The following is a 16,893-nucleotide window of genomic DNA, read 5'->3' as shown; positions in this document are numbered from 1 at the left end:
GGAGAAGGCATCCATATCATCTGCATCTGAAATTTGATTCGAACCGCCACCCTGGCTCAGGACCATAAACAGGTACGGCCGATCGGGATCCCATACTCCCGATTCCTCCGTCAACTGTGCGTGTGCTGGGCCGCAGTGTGTCAGGGTTCGATCTTAATCAACGATTATTGGTTCACCGCCACCTGTGTCACAGGATTAATTGTGACTCGTCTCGAGTAACCACTGTCAAGCCGGACTATTCTTGGCCGAAGGCCGTGCCAATAGGCTTTCAGATCCCACGGGCGGCAATTTTCTGCTGCGTCCCAAAGTGACTCGCACCGCATCAGCTGCCCAACCCGCGCCGCTGCTGACCGCCCTCGGTCTACAGAGCCTGACAAGTCTATTCTGGGAGGGCTATAAACCGCTTCCAGTCACATCCCATCTGTAAGTTTTCACCCCAACGCGTCTCTCCCATCCAACAACGCATGCCCAGTCAGAACCCAACATACTACGCGGTGACGCGAGATCGCGCGCGCATCCCCCACTCCTCCAACGCAGGTCTTGCTGCTCCACCCTCCTACTCGCCTGAACCTTCCACTTCTTCCCAGCATCCCCACTCCACTCACGTGCGCAAGATGTCCACACCCGAACTCGAGGTCCTCCCTCCATACTCGCCTGATTCCCTTCCCCCGCTCTACACTGCTCGGTCACGTGAACTAGGTCCGTCAAAACCCCGCCATCGCTGGGTATTCGGTTCAGGAAAGGTGAAGGTCGACCTTGGTGAGCGTGTACATGAGACACCTTGCCCAGTCTACGGAAAGAACGACCCCGTCGAGGGCCGAGTGTACTTTCCTTCCAGGACCTCAAAGGTCACGCGGGTGGCAATCAAGGTCGAAGGAACCCTTATGCAGCTCGTGTCTGAACGCGGTCTTCCAGCAGGACACGAAGAGCGCGTGCTTTTCTCCGTCTCCCGAGACCTGTTCCCCAGCGCACAAGGCGCAGACCTAGACCAGGATGCGTCGTTTCACTTCTCTTTCGACCTGCCCGAGACGGTCGAAGTGGACGGGGAACACTACCTGCTCCCTCCGTCTGGCAAATGGTTCCATCCGCAGCTAGTCGCTGAGATCTACTATCGTATAACCGTCGACGTGTCTCGTCGCGGTTTGGGAAGGCACGAGCGCATCGAGCCCGATATCCTCTACCTGCCCAGGACTCGTGCGGTCAAGGTGCTCCCGCTCTCCTGGGGTTTGACACCGAACGATGCTAAGCGCGAGTTTATCGACATGACCAACTGGGCAACGATTCCACTCAAGCCGCACTGGCCAAAGAATGCCTCCGCTACTGTGCAAGCTACACCGCTTACTGCTGAACTCCGCCTGCCCAGCTGCTTTTTCTCCGGTTACCCGCCTCTATCGTTCCACATCCACCTTGAGATTCCAGCGAACGCGTCCTCACAGGCACAGTACGACCTGCACCAGCTGGACGTGGCGATTCACCTTGTACGGCAAGTGTCTATCTCCCTCCGCTCGCGAGGCGAACCGCGCACAAGCACAACAGAAAGCATCGTGGGTGGGATGTGCATTTACACGTCCCGTAGCACTGCTACGTCACGTGATATCTGGGGCAAGATTGGCTGCCAAGTCGAAGGGCAGGAGTCTTCCTGGAACCTGGCCAAACTTGTTCAGGTCATGCATGCGGCCAAAGTCGAGATCAAGCCTTCCCAAGGCCGGGAAGGCGTGGTTCCCAAATTCATGCACAGGCAGCGTGTATGGATGAACACCGATGATTGGGCAGACGACGCGCCGGAGCGGGAAGGCCCCGCGCTAGGTCTATACAGACGGATTTCTAACTAATCGGCAGATGGATTTCTAACATGCCCGTTATGCCCGTGCGTTTCGGTCTTCGGTCTCCGCCCCTTAGTCTCTCTATTGCTCCGGTTTCTATCTCTCTCCCCGGGCTTTCATTCTTCATCTACGATCCACAGCAGCGCCGACACTGCGTGTATCACCTCCTAATACGCCTCATGCCCAAATTTACGAATCACTGTATCATACTCTGCATGGGGAAGAAGGGAGATGTCGGTTGTGTTTCAACGCCACATCGACCAAAAAGTAATAGACGTCATGTATCGGGATCCTGACTGTATCGCTCATGTGGGCATCTTCGGGCAATGATAGATGAGAGAATCGAAATTTGTACCATATGTGCGTAACGCTGCTGTTAGGAGGGGTTAGATAATTGGGTTTGGTTCGGGCATCAAGGCAGATTTTGGACGTCGGAAGGTTTCGTCGGCCACGTCAGCCCTCACTATATGAAGATCAGTATAGTCACCTCCGCTCAGCTGCCTGTAAAAGGTCTCTGTCCATTTGCATACACAGAGCAAAGCACATTAGCGGCGTTATGGGCTTTCGGTGATAAGACCCCTCGCTCATAAATCCTGTTTTGGGCCCGACACGTCGAACGCGTCTTGGTCCTGACCGACGCGTCTCAAGTTGGCGTTTCTCGTTCATTTCCTTCCAGTATCTTCCTATATTCACCTTGACTCTCGAAAGTGCGCGTGTCATAGAATATTTGCCAGCGGCAAGGCCTGGAATTCTTGCTTCGACGATGTCTCGACCCAAGCCCACCCATCGTATCTTTCTCCTTACCGAACTGGTGCACGAGATCGCGAGCAACCTTCACTCCAACGCCGACAAATTCCACTTTGCGATAACTTCTCGTGCTATGTGGTTCCTTCTATGCAAATCCCTGTGGCACACTGTCAACAATGAAGCACTTTGCTGTATTCTCCCGGAAGATCTGCTTTCCGTGAGACCGAAGCATCGAAAGATTCTGCTGCGCCAGCTATCAGCGGACGAACAAGTGAGGTTCCGGGGATACTCCTCCCACATTCGCGACCTTCGGATCACCGATGCCTTCCTTTCCATCCGCAGGACTCTCAAAGCTCAATACTGGTTGCCAGTGCTTCGGTTCTTTGATTCCACCCATATCGTATTTCCCAAGCTACGTTCACTGTACCTTGTCTTCAGCCATTCCACTGCTTTCCCTATGGAATGCATGCCCCTATTGGAACTCGTCGACCTCCAGGAGCTGGCTGTACATTGCTGTCCTCGTCCTGATCACATCTCACGAGCACTTTCAGTTATTCTCGCCCTTCTCAAGAACATCAAAAATACCACCAACATACGCATGTTCTCATTTTCCTTTCTGGCCCTTTTGCTGCTGAAAGCTGCGACACCATCGTTGACTCGCTCGCTCATTGCCCTGGCAGACGGCTATCCGGGCTGCGAATACTGCTGTTAAAAGGCTTTGATAGCCTCTCGTATGAGATGACACATGCTCTAGGCGAACTGCAACATCTATCGCATCTAATGGGGCCGCCGCAGGTCTCCTTACCCGCTCATGATGCCCACGCCCCGATGTTCCCATCCTTGTCTTTTCTGAAGTTGAAATGGCTTCCCACAACGCAAGCATTCTCATCTGCCGTGTCCCGTGACCTTCTGGCGTACATTCCGGCCCAGCAGCTCTTCGAAGTGGAAGTGGAGTGCCCAGCCAACCATGTCCATGAGCTCGTCTTGATGCTTGCTGAGCGATCCTCGATGTCCCTCGTTCACCTCCACCTTACTCTTACAGATCACGGCCGCGGCACGACTTCAACTGGGAGGCATATCAACCTTTGACACGGTTTGCTGGTCTACGCTACCTTAAACTTGAGCTGCCCAATGTTGCGACTTCAAACGATTCTTTCCTTCTTCGGCTGACGCAAAGCTGGAAGAAACTACAGGTCTTTTCCTTGCACATCACTTCAACCAACGATTTTGATATAACCCCTTGTGCTTTGACTGCATTCGTAGAGAATTGCACGTCCTTGCATACACTCCGTCTTCCTGTCAAGTTTGAAAATTGCCGCGCCGGCCTTACTTTCGGGCTGCGTCCCATGACCAACTCAGGACTGAAAGAACTTCACCTTAAAAGTGGGTTCAAAATCGGGGATCACAAGGAGACAGCGAAAGCCATTCAGTGCTTGTTCCCGGAATTGGAGACGCTGTTTATCAACGCCGGAGTATTCCGCTTCAGACATAGCCTCCACCCTTTCCTGCCAGGCATCCGGTCTCAGCCCGAGTTTGAGTAGGTGTTGACTTCCCCCATGTCTACATCGGTCTCACATATGTAGGAACCATCCCAACACTCCATTGCCCACCCCACCTCCGGTATCCGGCATTCGACCTGTCTCAAGGGCTGGCTACGCATCCGACTACATCTTGGCTCCCTGGTGGAAAATGAGTAGCTATTAGGGGGAGGCATATATCGGCCGCGAATGTTCCCTGAGGACGGCAACGAATCAAACCATGTTGAAAAGAAGGTGCATGAGGCTGGCGTTCCCTCGAACCCATTTTTTCAGGAGTTCGAAGGTTTACGGTCGATCTAGAAACTGATGACTTTTAAGGAAGTTGAATGTCTGGCAGATAGTGCAGTAGAATATGTGATTCCAAACTTTGACACAAGGGCAAACAGTCAATCGCGAGTGAGCCTGGACTCCGAGAACATGCGTGGTAATTAATGCTGTTGAGACCCAAGCTCCGCCAGCACTTTGACAAGGTCGCCCGGTCTTACAAGCTCTGTAGCCCCGTAGGTAACCTTGCGTCCGCTTCTCCCTGCCCACTCCATCAGGTTACCGAACTCGACATATCCCCCTCCACCGACGACAAATACGATACCCTCCTGACTTGCCATTCGTTTCCCGCCTCTTCCAGCACCCATGGCGGAGACTCGCGCACGTGGATCAAGGAATAGGAAGTCGTCCGTATCCTGCAGCGCTTGTGTTGACGCTGTGGCGGGATCCATGAGCGCTTCGACTAGGCGTGTTGTAGCAAAGTCTTTGCGCGCCGGTAAGAAGTTCTTGACACCTGAAAGGAGGTTGTCGAACCCTGGCACGCCGGCCAGCCCGCCCTCTTTCAATCGATCGGTTAAGCGATTTGAGAGAGAAGAAAAGCCTCGGAACAGCTCATTTGTCGTGTTCGACGGTTGGGCGGCAGGTGCGGCAGCGGCAAGGTTGGTCATGCGTGAGATCTCGCGGATTCTGTCCATAATCAGTGAGACTGTCATGGGAAGCAAACTTCCTGGCACGTACTTTTTGACATACTCCATAGCCGAAATATCGCAACTTTGTTTCTTGAGCTCCTTCTCCAGTTCTCCCAGGTCGACTTTGTCATCTTCCCGTGAGCTGAGATAGAAGATGAGAGCAAGTCGGAGCTTGTCCTCGTTCGTCGGTTGAACGCCTTCTTTTTGCATTCTGAGCATCTCCAAGATGGCTCCCATAGACTGATATGAAGTTAGCCGTCGAGGCATGCTGGAACGCATAGGTAAGACGCACCTGTCGTGTCACATTTTCCTCCGCTTGGAAGTACTCATCCAATGCTCGTGACTTGATAGCTTGCAATAGTGCAGTGGCAATGTTCATGTGCGTGTCTAATGTTGCCTTGCGGGCAGTCAGCTCCGGGAGCTGTGTTACCGCCTCCTTCAGGTGAGCTGTATTGTTCGCAAGGTCCATTTGCGACACATCGTCCATATTAGAGACCCCTGTTATTCGAGTGAGCTCGGCAGCGTCTTGTTTGTATCTATATGCTAGGTGAGCCGAGTACTTAGGCATTATCAAAGAAGGTTACCGATTCAGCTCTATGTCGATATCCTCCGCAACCTGCGGGAATGGGTTTCCGGCATTCTTCTCCCAGAAGAAATCTGACCGATCAAAATTGTACGACTTCTTCTGCATCTTGCCGTGATCCGGGGTAGAAACGGTGACGCGGTTGAGGTTCATCTCGAGGACGTCGTGAACAAGGGATTGGTACGTCCATGAATGGGAAAGCATAGAGATGAGATCGACGTTACGATCAAGGATGACCATCACTATACCCAAGTCAGCCACTAGTCTCGCTGTAAAGGTCCATGTGATGACTTACAAGGTCTCTGCATGACCCCTACGTCTGTTCTCCCGAACACTCCTCCCCTACCACCCAGTCCAGCACCGGCGATACTATCCCGTATCTTCGTCTCCAGTTTCCTGGATACCATCTCGGCAGCGTTTCCCCTCGGACAGCGAATATACGGTACCACACCCATAGTCGCCAGCACAGAGAACAGACCGGAGGCAATGTGGTCTGTGAGAGCCTCTAGTGTTTGCTCGGATGTTGCAGGGGAGTTGAGGAGCGCGTAGGTTGAAGGAGCCGAGGCGTGTGCACCTGCACCGTTGGTCTGTGCAGGTGCCGAGAGCTGATTTCCTTGGGAGGGAAGAGTCATGGGGAGAAGGGAGAACAACGACGGTGATGGGCAAATGAAGTCGAGGTATTGGTCCAACACCTGTTGAACGAGCTCTGATGTGCCGTCTCGTGCTACGAGGGAAGCAAGTTCCTCCAGTGTCGATCTTGGGAGAGGGGATAAAAACGATATATAAAAGGATTCGTATAATGTGTCGGTGAGGTCTTGTGCTATCCTTTGGACGTTGGTGAGCGTGGGAGCGACAAGGTACATCGCAGGTACGTCAGCAATGACAGGTCTTTGGGAATGGAGTTGACTGATAACACGCTGTCAATGGTGGTGTGTGCCTGTAGAATGAATGGGAACTCACACATGCAACGTCACTCCAACCTCTCTAAGATCCTGTACTCGCAGTACCGTCGCAAGAACATCTTTGCTATGATCATCGAGTACCAAGACCTTCCAAACTGTCGGTCCTGACGGAGCGCTCTTCTCGCCCGAGCTAGACGCAACAGGCTCTTCATTCAAGTTGAGGACGGCAAGGAGAGAAGCTGTCTGCAACTCTTGAAGGGATTGCTGCTTCATGGTCGACATTATGGAGGGGATGTATATATGCGAGGGGAATGTGCGACGCGACGTGGGCACTGCGCCTTGTACGCTGCCCCGCCCTTATTAGGGCAAGGGTCTCGGCAGGTCTAAGGCAGACCCCTATCAATTTCTTCCTTACTGCTTCTCCCTTTTTTCTCTCTTCAGCCAGACCCAGCCGGCATTCTCTATCAGCCAGCTTGCATGGGGTATCTTCCTCTGACCATTGACCAGGTGTCGAGGTGCCAGCGAGGCGGAGGAGTACATCGTCTGGTAGGCCCCTTGATACGCCGTCCTTGAAGCAGGTTGTGGAGTATGCGACCGAAACGCGGGATTCGGTATACAGCATCGAATCCCAGCAATATGTAATTGCAGCCACAGCACGAGAGACTTCCTCATTGCCTGGTCCAGAAGCACGGCGAATGAGATGTGCTGAGGCATTGGTCCGAGTCAGCAAGGGACACTGTACGTGATCAGAATAGCTCATCGAGGGCTGACATTGCTTCACAGACAATATAGGTAACACCCTCCACATCGATCTTTATCGTGAGTAATCTAAAGGTCGGATCGTTCTGATGCAGCAGTATTCTTTCGGGACAGTCGACATGCGAGGTGGCTCGATAGTACTTGGCATCCTCACCACTGCAATCATCAGGTTGTCAGCATCAAAGAACTTGGCAGGGGCCACTCGCCGCTCCATCGGACAAGGAACTGCTGAAAGAGGTCAAGGTATGGGGACATGATGAATGCCCCAGATGTCATGTATCGCATGCTGATGGCTCGGATAGCCTGTATGCGTCGGTCATCAGCTATCAGCACAAAACCTTACATCCTGTTCGCACCGTTGTGTTGCTTGCCCGTGACATCTCATAAAACATCTCACGTTGTGCTGCAGACATGATGAAGATGATTGAAGGGTCGATGGTGGCGTTGGGTGGGCCTGAGAGGCCACGCGATTGAAGCATTCCGGTGACGGTATCAGTCTAACGACACTATATGCAGTTCTACACTACTCTGCCGCACAGGATAAATATAACATGGTCTATGTCTAGAAACGTCAATCATGAACTAGAAGCAATTGGCTGCGGCTTCGGGGCCTTTTTCGGTACCCACCACCAGCTTACCGCAATCAGCAGCCTCATGGCGGCACCGACCGCGAACGTATTTGCGGCTCCGATCGTGCCGGTCAGTGCGCGCCCCATGAGTCCGCCAAGGAAGAGCATGAAGATAGCCAGAGCCTTGTGATCGCGGGATTTGATGGGCGCGTGGGGTGAAAAGAGCTTGGGATCGCCAACAAGCTGCACCCAGATAGTGGTCAGGACGACGGAAGTAGCGAATTGGGACCCAAGACTACGAAATTTGTCAATATATGCGCGTTATACTGGTATACGATAGTAACTGTACCGTGTCCCGACATGGGCTTGCAGCCCCATGCTTGCGCTCGCAAACCCAAGTGCAGCAAACCCGAGTGGGTTGGTCCAGGTTGGGGAGCCCCTCGGACCTGCAAAACTGCTCTGAGCACCATAAAGGGCACACAAGCATGCGGCGAGAGTAAATCCAGCTTGTATAAGGGAGGCCATTATGAGCCAACTGCGACGCTTCGCTCCCCACCAGTCTCCGATACGGCCTAGGAATGCACCGAACAGGAAGGTGAGGAGAGAACAGAGTGCTTGCTGGTCAGGTTCTTGAAAGCCGAGCTCTCGGGGGTAGGGACCAGTGAAGAGCCGCGAAATGGCGAGAGAGAGTTGAATAGTGTTCCCTTTGGTCAAAGATCAGCTGGGGTACGAGTACGCACATATCAGACACACCAGTCTGGAAAGCGCACCAAATGTAACACGCGCTGAAAGTAATCGAGTCGATCTGCTCTATAGGTCAGCACCAACCGATATCAGCACAATTCACAGGGCACTACGTACGTAACCCGTCATAAGGCAATAGCAGCTCAGCGGCACCGTCGACATGTCCGGGTCGCATTCTTCGAGCACGTACTTCCACGTCCGTTGGAGGGCAGACTCCCTAGGTGGGCTAGGGCTGGGTAGGGTCGACATCTCCGGCTCAGGGTTGCTAACTTTTGCGAGGTTGACAGTCATCTTATATGCTCTCGTGAGGGGAGTGGAGGGATGGAGGTGAGGGAGAGAAGAGAAAGGTTGAGAGGTGGATGATCATCGTCCACTCTTGGAAGATATCGCTGGCGCAAGATTAGCTGGGCGTTTTCTTGGCGTCCGCGGACCAAGACCCCGAAAGGGACCGAATCAGGGTTCAGCGATATCTATATCGGCCCTTGTCTCTCCTGCCACCAAGTCATGTCCATCTGCACCGTCTTTCGCAATGTGCGCATTGTTCGTGGATCTACTGTGCGATAATACACTCGCATCCCGTGGCCTAACTGACCGCTGCAGGGTCGTGTCTATGAGGGTCGCTTGAAAGTCGGTGATCAAGGCTCTTCCGTTTATAATCATGTGACTTACCCTTTTAGTGCAGATATTCGATGCAAGCTCTTGCGGTGGGTTCAGCCACGAGAGGAACTGACGCGCACAGGAAGCCCATTCTAGAAATGGACTAGAGTGTGATAGTATGTAATGCCTTTATTTGGTAACCGTGATGTGAATGATCCTACTTTCGATGTAGAGTTTGAAAGTGTTTGTGAAGCATACCATGTCAGCGCTTCAAAACGTGCGATCTCAGCTTCGCGGATTATGCTGAGGCATTTGATGCAAGTCGGTCGAGCGAATTTCTCATATGGCCCAGGCGGTTGCTCAGGGCGGGCCCTTGGGTCACTGAGGAATTGACCCCCGGGGGGTTCATCCTTGGGACGTTCCTCCGAAACTCCCTGTTGCGCGGCGCCAACCATGATGACCTCCGCATCAGCACCGTCCTGGTCGGCAGACTTGTGGAACAGAATGTCTCTTGGCATGGAGGAACGTTACAAGCTTCTCTGGCTGGAGATAAAGAATTGTCTCCCTGAATATCGTCTGGATTTCTCCCAATTCGAACTCCAGGTGGGGACTCCAGGCTATCCAGTCGTACGATCCATCATTTGTATTGCTTCAGTTTAGCCTGACTTTATACAAGTCTGGCAAAGTAATACGGGCAGTGCGGAAATTGACGAATGAAGACGTTCACATCCGCTGCATACCGTTACCTCAATGCGACATGGAGCTGGCGGGCATTACACTTCTGACGCAGGAGTATGATCGTGACTGCCTCATCGTACGTCCGATTGAACTAAAGAAGTTTACGTGTATATTCGAAAATCAACCGGCTGCCGGTGTCTGTTATATAATGCCCACGATAAAGCCACATTGGCGCAACGATCTTACTGTAGAAGAAGAGTATCCTCTCTATCCTCTCACAGCGGGGATGCTCGTTCAGACGGTGTCGCGGGTGCTACAGGTCAGTTCATCATGGTATTTCCGCACCGCTTACTGAATCGCCATAGATCGGCCGGCAGCTTGAAGCTGCCCAAGTCGTCCACAATGTGCGCTTTACGACTATGATTTGAGCGTTGGGATATGACATCGGTAATGCCTTTGACAGGATATTAGGCGTGACAACTTCGTGGGTGAGGGAGACGGCCTGGTTCTGATTGATCTAGAACTTGGACGACACGGCCCGGATGAAGATCACCGTCCTGATGTGGCCCGTCTGGGCAGCTTCTTGGAACACTGTTTTGCGCGAGAAAACCAGTTGATATGTCTTTGATGCGAAGGACCACCCTAGCCATTCTTATGCTCCTCTCCAGCCCTTCATGCAGCAGCACTTCCCCATGCTTCCAGCGCTCATCCGTCAATTACAGACGAACGAGATTACTGCTCAATGCACCTGGAACTCGTGGCACGAAAGAAAGGATCTCGTCGCAGACTCGATCGAGCTATCGTATCCCCCACCTGCCCGAATATACGTCAAATGCTACAGCGACGATCATGTTGCAGAAACCCTCTGATACTAACTAGTTGTACATCACGAGAGAGGGTAATGATAAAGATCACGATCTGCATCCATCTGGTGGACTATCATGTCCATCCGCTCTACCTCTGTGAATTCTGTCGTAGGCTCCCACCACTTCCTGTCATGCCCCTGCCATGAAGATGGCTGGGTCAAGAGACATGCTCTCGTGGTGGTTTCACCCACAGCAGGAAGTGACGCACACAGAAAGCCTACTTTAGAAATGGAGTAGAGTTTGATATTACGTAACGCCCTCATTTGGATAACCGTGACGTGAATAATCCTCATTATGGATGTAAAGTTGAAAATAATACCCAAAGTGTATAATTTCAGTGGTTTCGCAGGAGTACAGTATTTCAAACATCGTGGACCTTCGCGGATTATGCCGAGATCCTTTGATACGAACGTGCCAAGCCTTACGTCACCGGGCTGATGATCAACCAGCCCTGACACAGCCTCTCGGCATAAAGGCCGTCTGGGTCGGTGAAGCGCGCTTACGCGTCAGGCTGAGGGTGAGAGGGCAAAGGGGGGTCGTGTGTGTTGTTGAGATGTTATGCTTGGGCAAGTGACGAGTCCCGGGATGGCTTACCCGGAAGAGTGAGGTGTGAACTGCGGACTGGGTCGAGGAATTGCTAATTATGGTTGGAGATAAGATGATGAGGAGAGGATATACCTGATGATCAGTGACGCCAAGACCCTTGAGCCGGGACAGGAGCGAACTCTCATCATCATACAGAGAAGAGCGAGGTCACCTCGGCCGCAGGCACGAGAGCCATCGTCGATCATCTGCACCTTCCGCTCTACCGGGCCTTCCCTGCTCGTGCCATTCTGCTCACCCCCTACTGTCAGCTCACAATGCCTCACACTCACACCTCTCCCCTTCCACCACGACCAATGTCCCCCTCTCTCCTCGACCACCTCCACGCCTCCTTCCTCTCCGGGCGAGCATCCGACGTCACCCTTCTCGTCCTCCACCCTTGGCGCGCATCGTACAACCTCCATGTCGTCGTCCTCCTTCAAGCAGGCTTCTTCGAGATGCTCTTCGAAGGTGGGTGGAGAGAAGCCCTAGAAGGGAGGGGGAAAGTAGAACTGAGGTTCGAGGACCCGAATATCACTCGGGCAGCTTTTGAGTGCGTTCATTACCACCGCGTTTAATAGTTCTGAAACTGACGCGCGTGGCAGGTTATGTCTATCCCACTTATATCACCCTACCCCGCTCCCCTTCCTCCCTCCTGCCTACCTCCCAACCCCCGACCACCCGCTCACCCCCAGTTTCCCGCTCCCCCCAGCTCCAAGCCCGATCCCAAGACTACTTCTCTCCCTCCTCGCCACCGCCTCATACCTGCATATACCCAACCTAATTACCGAAGCATCACGCTTATTATTGGGAAGCGTGAGTCCCTGGACCGTAAGCCGATATCTCCGGTTCGCGATCGGACTCGGGTTGGGAGAGGGAGAAGGGGAGGAAGAAGGAGTCAAAGGACTCGGACACGCGTTCCCCTTCCCTGATCCTGCCAGCGCCTCTCCCAGTCCTACCCTCTCAGCACAGGGATCTCAAGCCAGTGACAGCGAAGATGACCTCCCGTCGAAATCGTGTGTTCCTTCGAGTCCTCTCTCGCCTGCTTCTCCGATGGGAGAGACGCCCAGGTTGACAGGGTATGGAACGCCGTCGAACCTCCTGGGTCAGACATGTGTGGCTTGGATGTGCAGGTGGGGAGGGGAGATTGTGCTGTTAGAAGAGCAGGCTTTTGCTAGGAGCTTCCCTACGAGCTCGAACCCGACTGGTTCAGCTACGTCGACTTCAACTCCAACTTTAACCACAACTATCCACATTCCCTCGACATCGACATCTACGCCGAGCACGCCATTCCCCCCCATCTGGGCACATCAAGGTCTCCCAGCTACCTGGGTCCGGCACCTCCTGAGTGCTGACGAGTTCTGGACGACGAGAGAGGAAGTAGGGAGGTGGGACCTAGCGAGGAGGGTTGTTGATCTAAGGAGAGAGGGGTGGGAGCGCCAGCGGGTGCGGGAGGGGCAGGAACCGAGAGAAGGGGAGACGATGGGCCAGAGGGAGAGAGAAAGCGGGCGAGAGACAGAACGCTTGAGAGAGGAGGAAGAGAGCGAGTGGGAAACGCTTTTCACTGAAGGGATATTCTATACTCATATGGTACGTTCCCCTCCCCCGCTCTGGTCATTGGACAAGCAAGGCGGGAAATTGACGCCCATATATGATACTTACGCCTCGTGCAGCCATTCGACGACCTCAAGACCGTCTCCCTCTCCATCTCACCACACACCGGGCGCGCATACACACCGCTCAAAGCCCTCCAACACGCGCACTGGCAAGCCTCACTGCTCCGCTCCGCCGTACTAGGCTCCCAAACCCACCCGGTACCAAATGGCAAGCCCGGAGAACTAGGTCTCGTCCGCGTGTTGGACGAGATCCCTCTCACACAGGAACACGCTGAGGAAAACGCTTGGTTCGCTGTTCCGCTTGATGATGCACAGCGGATAGGCGACTGGAACCCGGCTGGTGTCGTAGCCGCTTCAGTGACTGGGGTGGCTGCTCCCGCCTCTGGGACGGGGAGCAAGGCCAAAACGGGTTGGGACGAAAGACAGTGGTTCGGCATCGGGAATAAGCGAAGGTCGCTAAACGAGGTTATCGCTTCTGCTTCTCCTGCGGCTGCGGGTACGATCCCTCCCGAACGATGTCTTGGCTGGACGCCGTACGAGCCCTACCGATTCTCTGTCGAGTTCTTCTCCGCTGCTTCTCTCAAACTGGACAAACGGCCCCCTTCTTCATCCTCTACCGGCATAAGCAAGATCCACTCGCGTACGATATTCTACGCCGGATCGCTGTTTAACGTCTATATCCAAGTTGTGAAACGGAAGAAGGAGGAGAAGGATGTTGGTTCCGGTCCTGGGCAGGGGGAGAAGGAGAAGGATAAGGAGACGCAGTTGGGAGTGTATGTCCAGAGATGGAGCATGGTCAACCCCGTTCCTCCAGCCTCGGCGCCGCCTGCACATGCCCGTGTTCAGCACAGGAGGGAGGAGAGCGCCGCCAGTGCCCATTCGCTCGCAACTAGCACGCCACCCCAACCTCCAGGAAGCGTCCCCCTCCATGTGGCAGCAACATGGCATCCCGGCGCAGCAGGCCGAGCACCCACCCCGAGCCCGATCCCCTTCCCCCGCGCATCTACTCCTAGGCTAGGGACAAGCGCGAGGGCAAGTGCCTTGAGCCGGTCCGCGAGTCCCACTCCGTCCATGCCAGGCCAAACGACCCCAAACGGGAACCAGTCTCCCACAGCGGCGTTCGTCTTCCCCTCCGCTTCACCTACCACGCCCACAGCAGCACCGACATCCTACCCCCCCTCTGCCCCAGTCACACCATACCGCGATCCCCGCCAGACCCTGCGCGCATACTTTGCCGTCACGTGCTGCTCGAGTATCGGCACGGTGCTGACGAGGTTTAGCAGCGCACCGGATAAGTTCGATGTTGCCCAGAGTTGGGGGTGGAAGAGCAGCTGTTTGAGGGAGGGGGCGGGGGAGGAGGGGAGCGAGGGAGCCTTGAGGGTTACGGTTGTCCTTGGCTTGGTTTGATACGCACACGCACGAGGTTTGTTAACGTTCTTCATGCTCACGCTGCTTATTCTTGTATTCTGATTCATGATGGTCCGTTACAGGTTCAGACTAGACACTTGACACTTGGTTTTGTAGATCACCATTTTTATGACCATGTTTCCGGATACATGTTGGATGTTTTACGGCACTGCGCCTTGGTTCTTTGTAGGACTTATTGTGATAGGTCTTGTACAGAATGGGATTCGGTTGACCGAACGTGTTTGGAGCCAGTGAACTGGAAGAAAATCAAGCCGCACAGTGGCATGCATATCATTGGTTTCATGTTTCTTTGTCGGCAACCTCATCCTCAGCATTTCCGGTTACAAAGGGGCAAGAGAGTGCATAAAACCATCGGAGTTAACAAGGGGTCCAATATTTACAATGCCCCATCCTGGTATATACCGTCGTGCCACCTTGTCTTAATTTCCATGATACCGAGGGGTCATTAGTGCATGAGTCTTGCCCCTGGTGATCACTGCACTGTGCATTGGCACTGAAGTTAAGTCCTATCAGGAGTCCCCCGGGTCATGGCAATCATGACCTAGGGCAGTGAATTACCTTGTGTGGAGCTGACAACCATATCTATTTTATTAACTCATTTACAAGCCCCAAACCAAACTGTCACAGAATTCCTTACCAAAAGCAATCAAATGTCATTGTTCACTGAAAAGCATACAAGAGCTGGAATAAGGTGCTTGAAGCACTGATGAAGCAGTGATATCTAGTCCTGGCAACAACAAAAGCCAGGCCAAGCAGGCTCGAAATATCTTACAAGAGACTGGAAATCATGTTAATATGTACACAATGCAAATCTACAATTAGGTACTTACCTAATCCAAATTCTCATCATCAGATTCACTTTCAGCCAAAAGATCTGCAAGGTCCTGTGCTGCACATTCAAGTTTTGAGCTCAAATCCAACCTTTGAACACCTCTTTGAATGACATCTCGAACTTGGCCAGGCGGGACTATTGGAAGCAAGAAGTGGACCCTAGACATAGCATTAGGTAATGTAGATTAGACATAGATTAGTAGTAGTCCAAAGGTCTGAACTGCTCTGACTGTATATAGGCAGATTTGGATACTTCAGATAGGGATGCTCAGACTCCTCTCTCCCTGACACTTGACCTCACTCATTCAAGATGGGTGATCTCTTAGCTTACAACTAATACTACTGCTTTACCTTACTGTCCTCTTTACTCTAGCTCCCTCTGAGACTGATCTGAGCCTCGATTCAACCTCTCAACCTTTGAAGACCTCTCATTCACCTCATTTGGCTCATTCCCCTTTCTCTCTCTCATTTGGATGCCCTTCAGATTGCTGCATCCAGCTTTGGAGTTCACACTAGACCTTTCAGATTGGCATTTGAGCAGCTCTACTTTAGGAGACAACAATTCAATTAGACCTGGTTTTGTCTAGTGCTACCTACTATGAAGTATGGGCCACCACTGTCAACTCCCCCTCCAGCAGACCTTCTCCTGATGCCTCATTGGGAGGTGTAGAGTACATTTGGTGACTGACGTAGGACTTTTCCAAAAAATTCTGGTTGGGGAGAAAACTTGGGGCATTCAGTTGCAGATTGAGTGGTCTGCCTAAGCAACTGTCAAACTGACCACCCAAAGAAGGGCACAGTTCCAAAACCAGAAATCACAACCTTGGCCCTTGGAGTCTGCCCCTGCCCACTCTAAAAATCCACCTCCATCAGAAAGCTTATCCGACTTGTCCACTGGCCTGAGACAGACACCATCTACAACTACAGAATTGATCTCAGAAGAAGTCAAACTGATGAGCCTACCCTTGGACATCAAAAGCACCCTCAAAAGCCTATCTATAAACATGCCAGATCTGGTGATGCCACTTTGGACAAGCAAGCATGCTCCAATGCTGCTCTCAGCTTGACTGGAACATGTCATCAGATTTCTTGATGATGTGCAACAACTGTGCAAAAGTTGCAAGGTTCCACTGGAGACATGGGTGAAATATTGCCTCAACATGGAGGTCTGCCAGGTATGGGAGATGGCAGAAGAAAGTCAAGCAGCAAGTCTGAAATTTGATGAGTTCCAAAAGCAGATTCTAGCTTTCTACCCAGGAGCTATGGATTCGAGCTGGCTATATTCAAGACTCAACCTGGAAAAACTCATTTCAAAGAGTGCAGCCATTCCCTGAACAGCAGGGCTCAGTTTGGAGAATACCAATGGCAGTTTTTGAGAGTATCCCAGTGGCTGGTTCAGAAGGAATACCTTTTGAAGACCAAGCAACAACAGATGTTCATGCGAGGATTTCACTATGAATTTCAGGAGAAACTTTGATTGAGGCTCCTCTCAAAATACCCCAATTCCGTGCCCAACAATCCTTGGCCCTTGGACAATGCAGCTAAGATGGCCATGCTGAACAACCCCACCTCTGGCAGGGTGTGTCAGGCCGGTATTCCCATGGCTATTTTTGGGCCTTAGTGTCAGGGCACCAGCTCATTGCTTGGTCAAGAGACATGACTAAGCCTTTATGACAT

At 52.6% G+C, this 16,893-nt stretch overlaps 6 protein-coding genes across 6 annotated transcripts; 4 read left to right on the top strand and 2 right to left on the bottom strand.

The window, feature by feature from the left end:
• The first annotated feature begins 670 nt into the window (after window positions 1–670).
• On the top strand, window positions 671–1,984 carry DACRYDRAFT_95339 (uncharacterized protein). Its single transcript, XM_040777289.1, has one exon. The coding sequence runs from the start codon at window positions 885–887 to the stop codon at window positions 1,830–1,832; it is 948 nt and encodes a 315-aa protein (XP_040628056.1). The 5' UTR covers window positions 671–884; the 3' UTR covers window positions 1,833–1,984.
• Window positions 1,985–2,586: 602 nt separating this feature from the next.
• DACRYDRAFT_108489 (uncharacterized protein) lies at window positions 2,587–3,282 on the top strand (the record flags this gene model as incomplete). Its single annotated transcript, XM_040768660.1, has 1 exon — window positions 2,587–3,282. One exon carries the CDS (start codon window positions 2,587–2,589, stop codon window positions 3,280–3,282), a length of 696 nt encoding a protein of 231 aa, XP_040628055.1.
• A 1,206-nt stretch (window positions 3,283–4,488) lies between these two features.
• DACRYDRAFT_22924 (SLY1 protein) lies at window positions 4,489–6,863 on the bottom strand. The gene is made up of 6 exons (XM_040773017.1): window positions 6,605–6,863; window positions 5,940–6,550; window positions 5,646–5,886; window positions 5,354–5,597; window positions 5,111–5,301; window positions 4,489–5,059 (listed from the first exon to the last, which is right to left on the bottom strand). Exons 1-6 carry the CDS (start codon window positions 6,826–6,828, stop codon window positions 4,537–4,539), a joined length of 2,034 nt encoding a protein of 677 aa, XP_040628054.1. The 5' UTR covers window positions 6,829–6,863; the 3' UTR covers window positions 4,489–4,536.
• Window positions 6,864–6,993: 130 nt separating this feature from the next.
• DACRYDRAFT_22920 (uncharacterized protein) lies at window positions 6,994–8,917 on the bottom strand. Its single transcript, XM_040773016.1, has 6 exons — window positions 8,736–8,917; window positions 8,628–8,679; window positions 8,224–8,578; window positions 7,715–8,169; window positions 7,608–7,653; window positions 6,994–7,548 (listed from the first exon to the last, which is right to left on the bottom strand). Exons 1-4 carry the CDS (start codon window positions 8,907–8,909, stop codon window positions 7,881–7,883), a joined length of 870 nt encoding a protein of 289 aa, XP_040628053.1. The 5' UTR covers window positions 8,910–8,917; the 3' UTR covers window positions 6,994–7,548; window positions 7,608–7,653; window positions 7,715–7,880.
• Window positions 8,918–9,719: 802 nt separating this feature from the next.
• On the top strand, window positions 9,720–10,762 carry DACRYDRAFT_108486 (uncharacterized protein; the record flags this gene model as incomplete). Its single annotated transcript, XM_040768659.1, has 5 exons — window positions 9,720–9,842; window positions 9,892–10,212; window positions 10,259–10,297; window positions 10,357–10,455; window positions 10,529–10,762. 5 exons carry the CDS (start codon window positions 9,720–9,722, stop codon window positions 10,760–10,762), a joined length of 816 nt encoding a protein of 271 aa, XP_040628052.1.
• Window positions 10,763–11,347: 585 nt separating this feature from the next.
• On the top strand, window positions 11,348–14,434 carry DACRYDRAFT_116957 (uncharacterized protein). The gene is made up of 4 exons (XM_040770291.1): window positions 11,348–11,447; window positions 11,501–11,894; window positions 11,947–12,931; window positions 13,015–14,434. Exons 1-4 carry the CDS (start codon window positions 11,441–11,443, stop codon window positions 14,362–14,364), a joined length of 2,736 nt encoding a protein of 911 aa, XP_040628051.1. The 5' UTR covers window positions 11,348–11,440; the 3' UTR covers window positions 14,365–14,434.
• The last annotated feature ends 2,459 nt before the right edge of the window (window positions 14,435–16,893 follow it).

Source organism: Dacryopinax primogenitus, assembly GCF_000292625.1.
Source record: "Dacryopinax primogenitus strain DJM-731 SS1 chromosome Unknown DACRYscaffold_11, whole genome shotgun sequence".
NCBI lineage: Eukaryota > Fungi > Basidiomycota > Dacrymycetes > Dacrymycetales > Dacrymycetaceae > Dacryopinax > Dacryopinax primogenitus.
The sequence above is the reverse complement of the archived record's forward strand: the minus strand, read 5'-3'. Positions and strand labels throughout refer to the sequence as shown.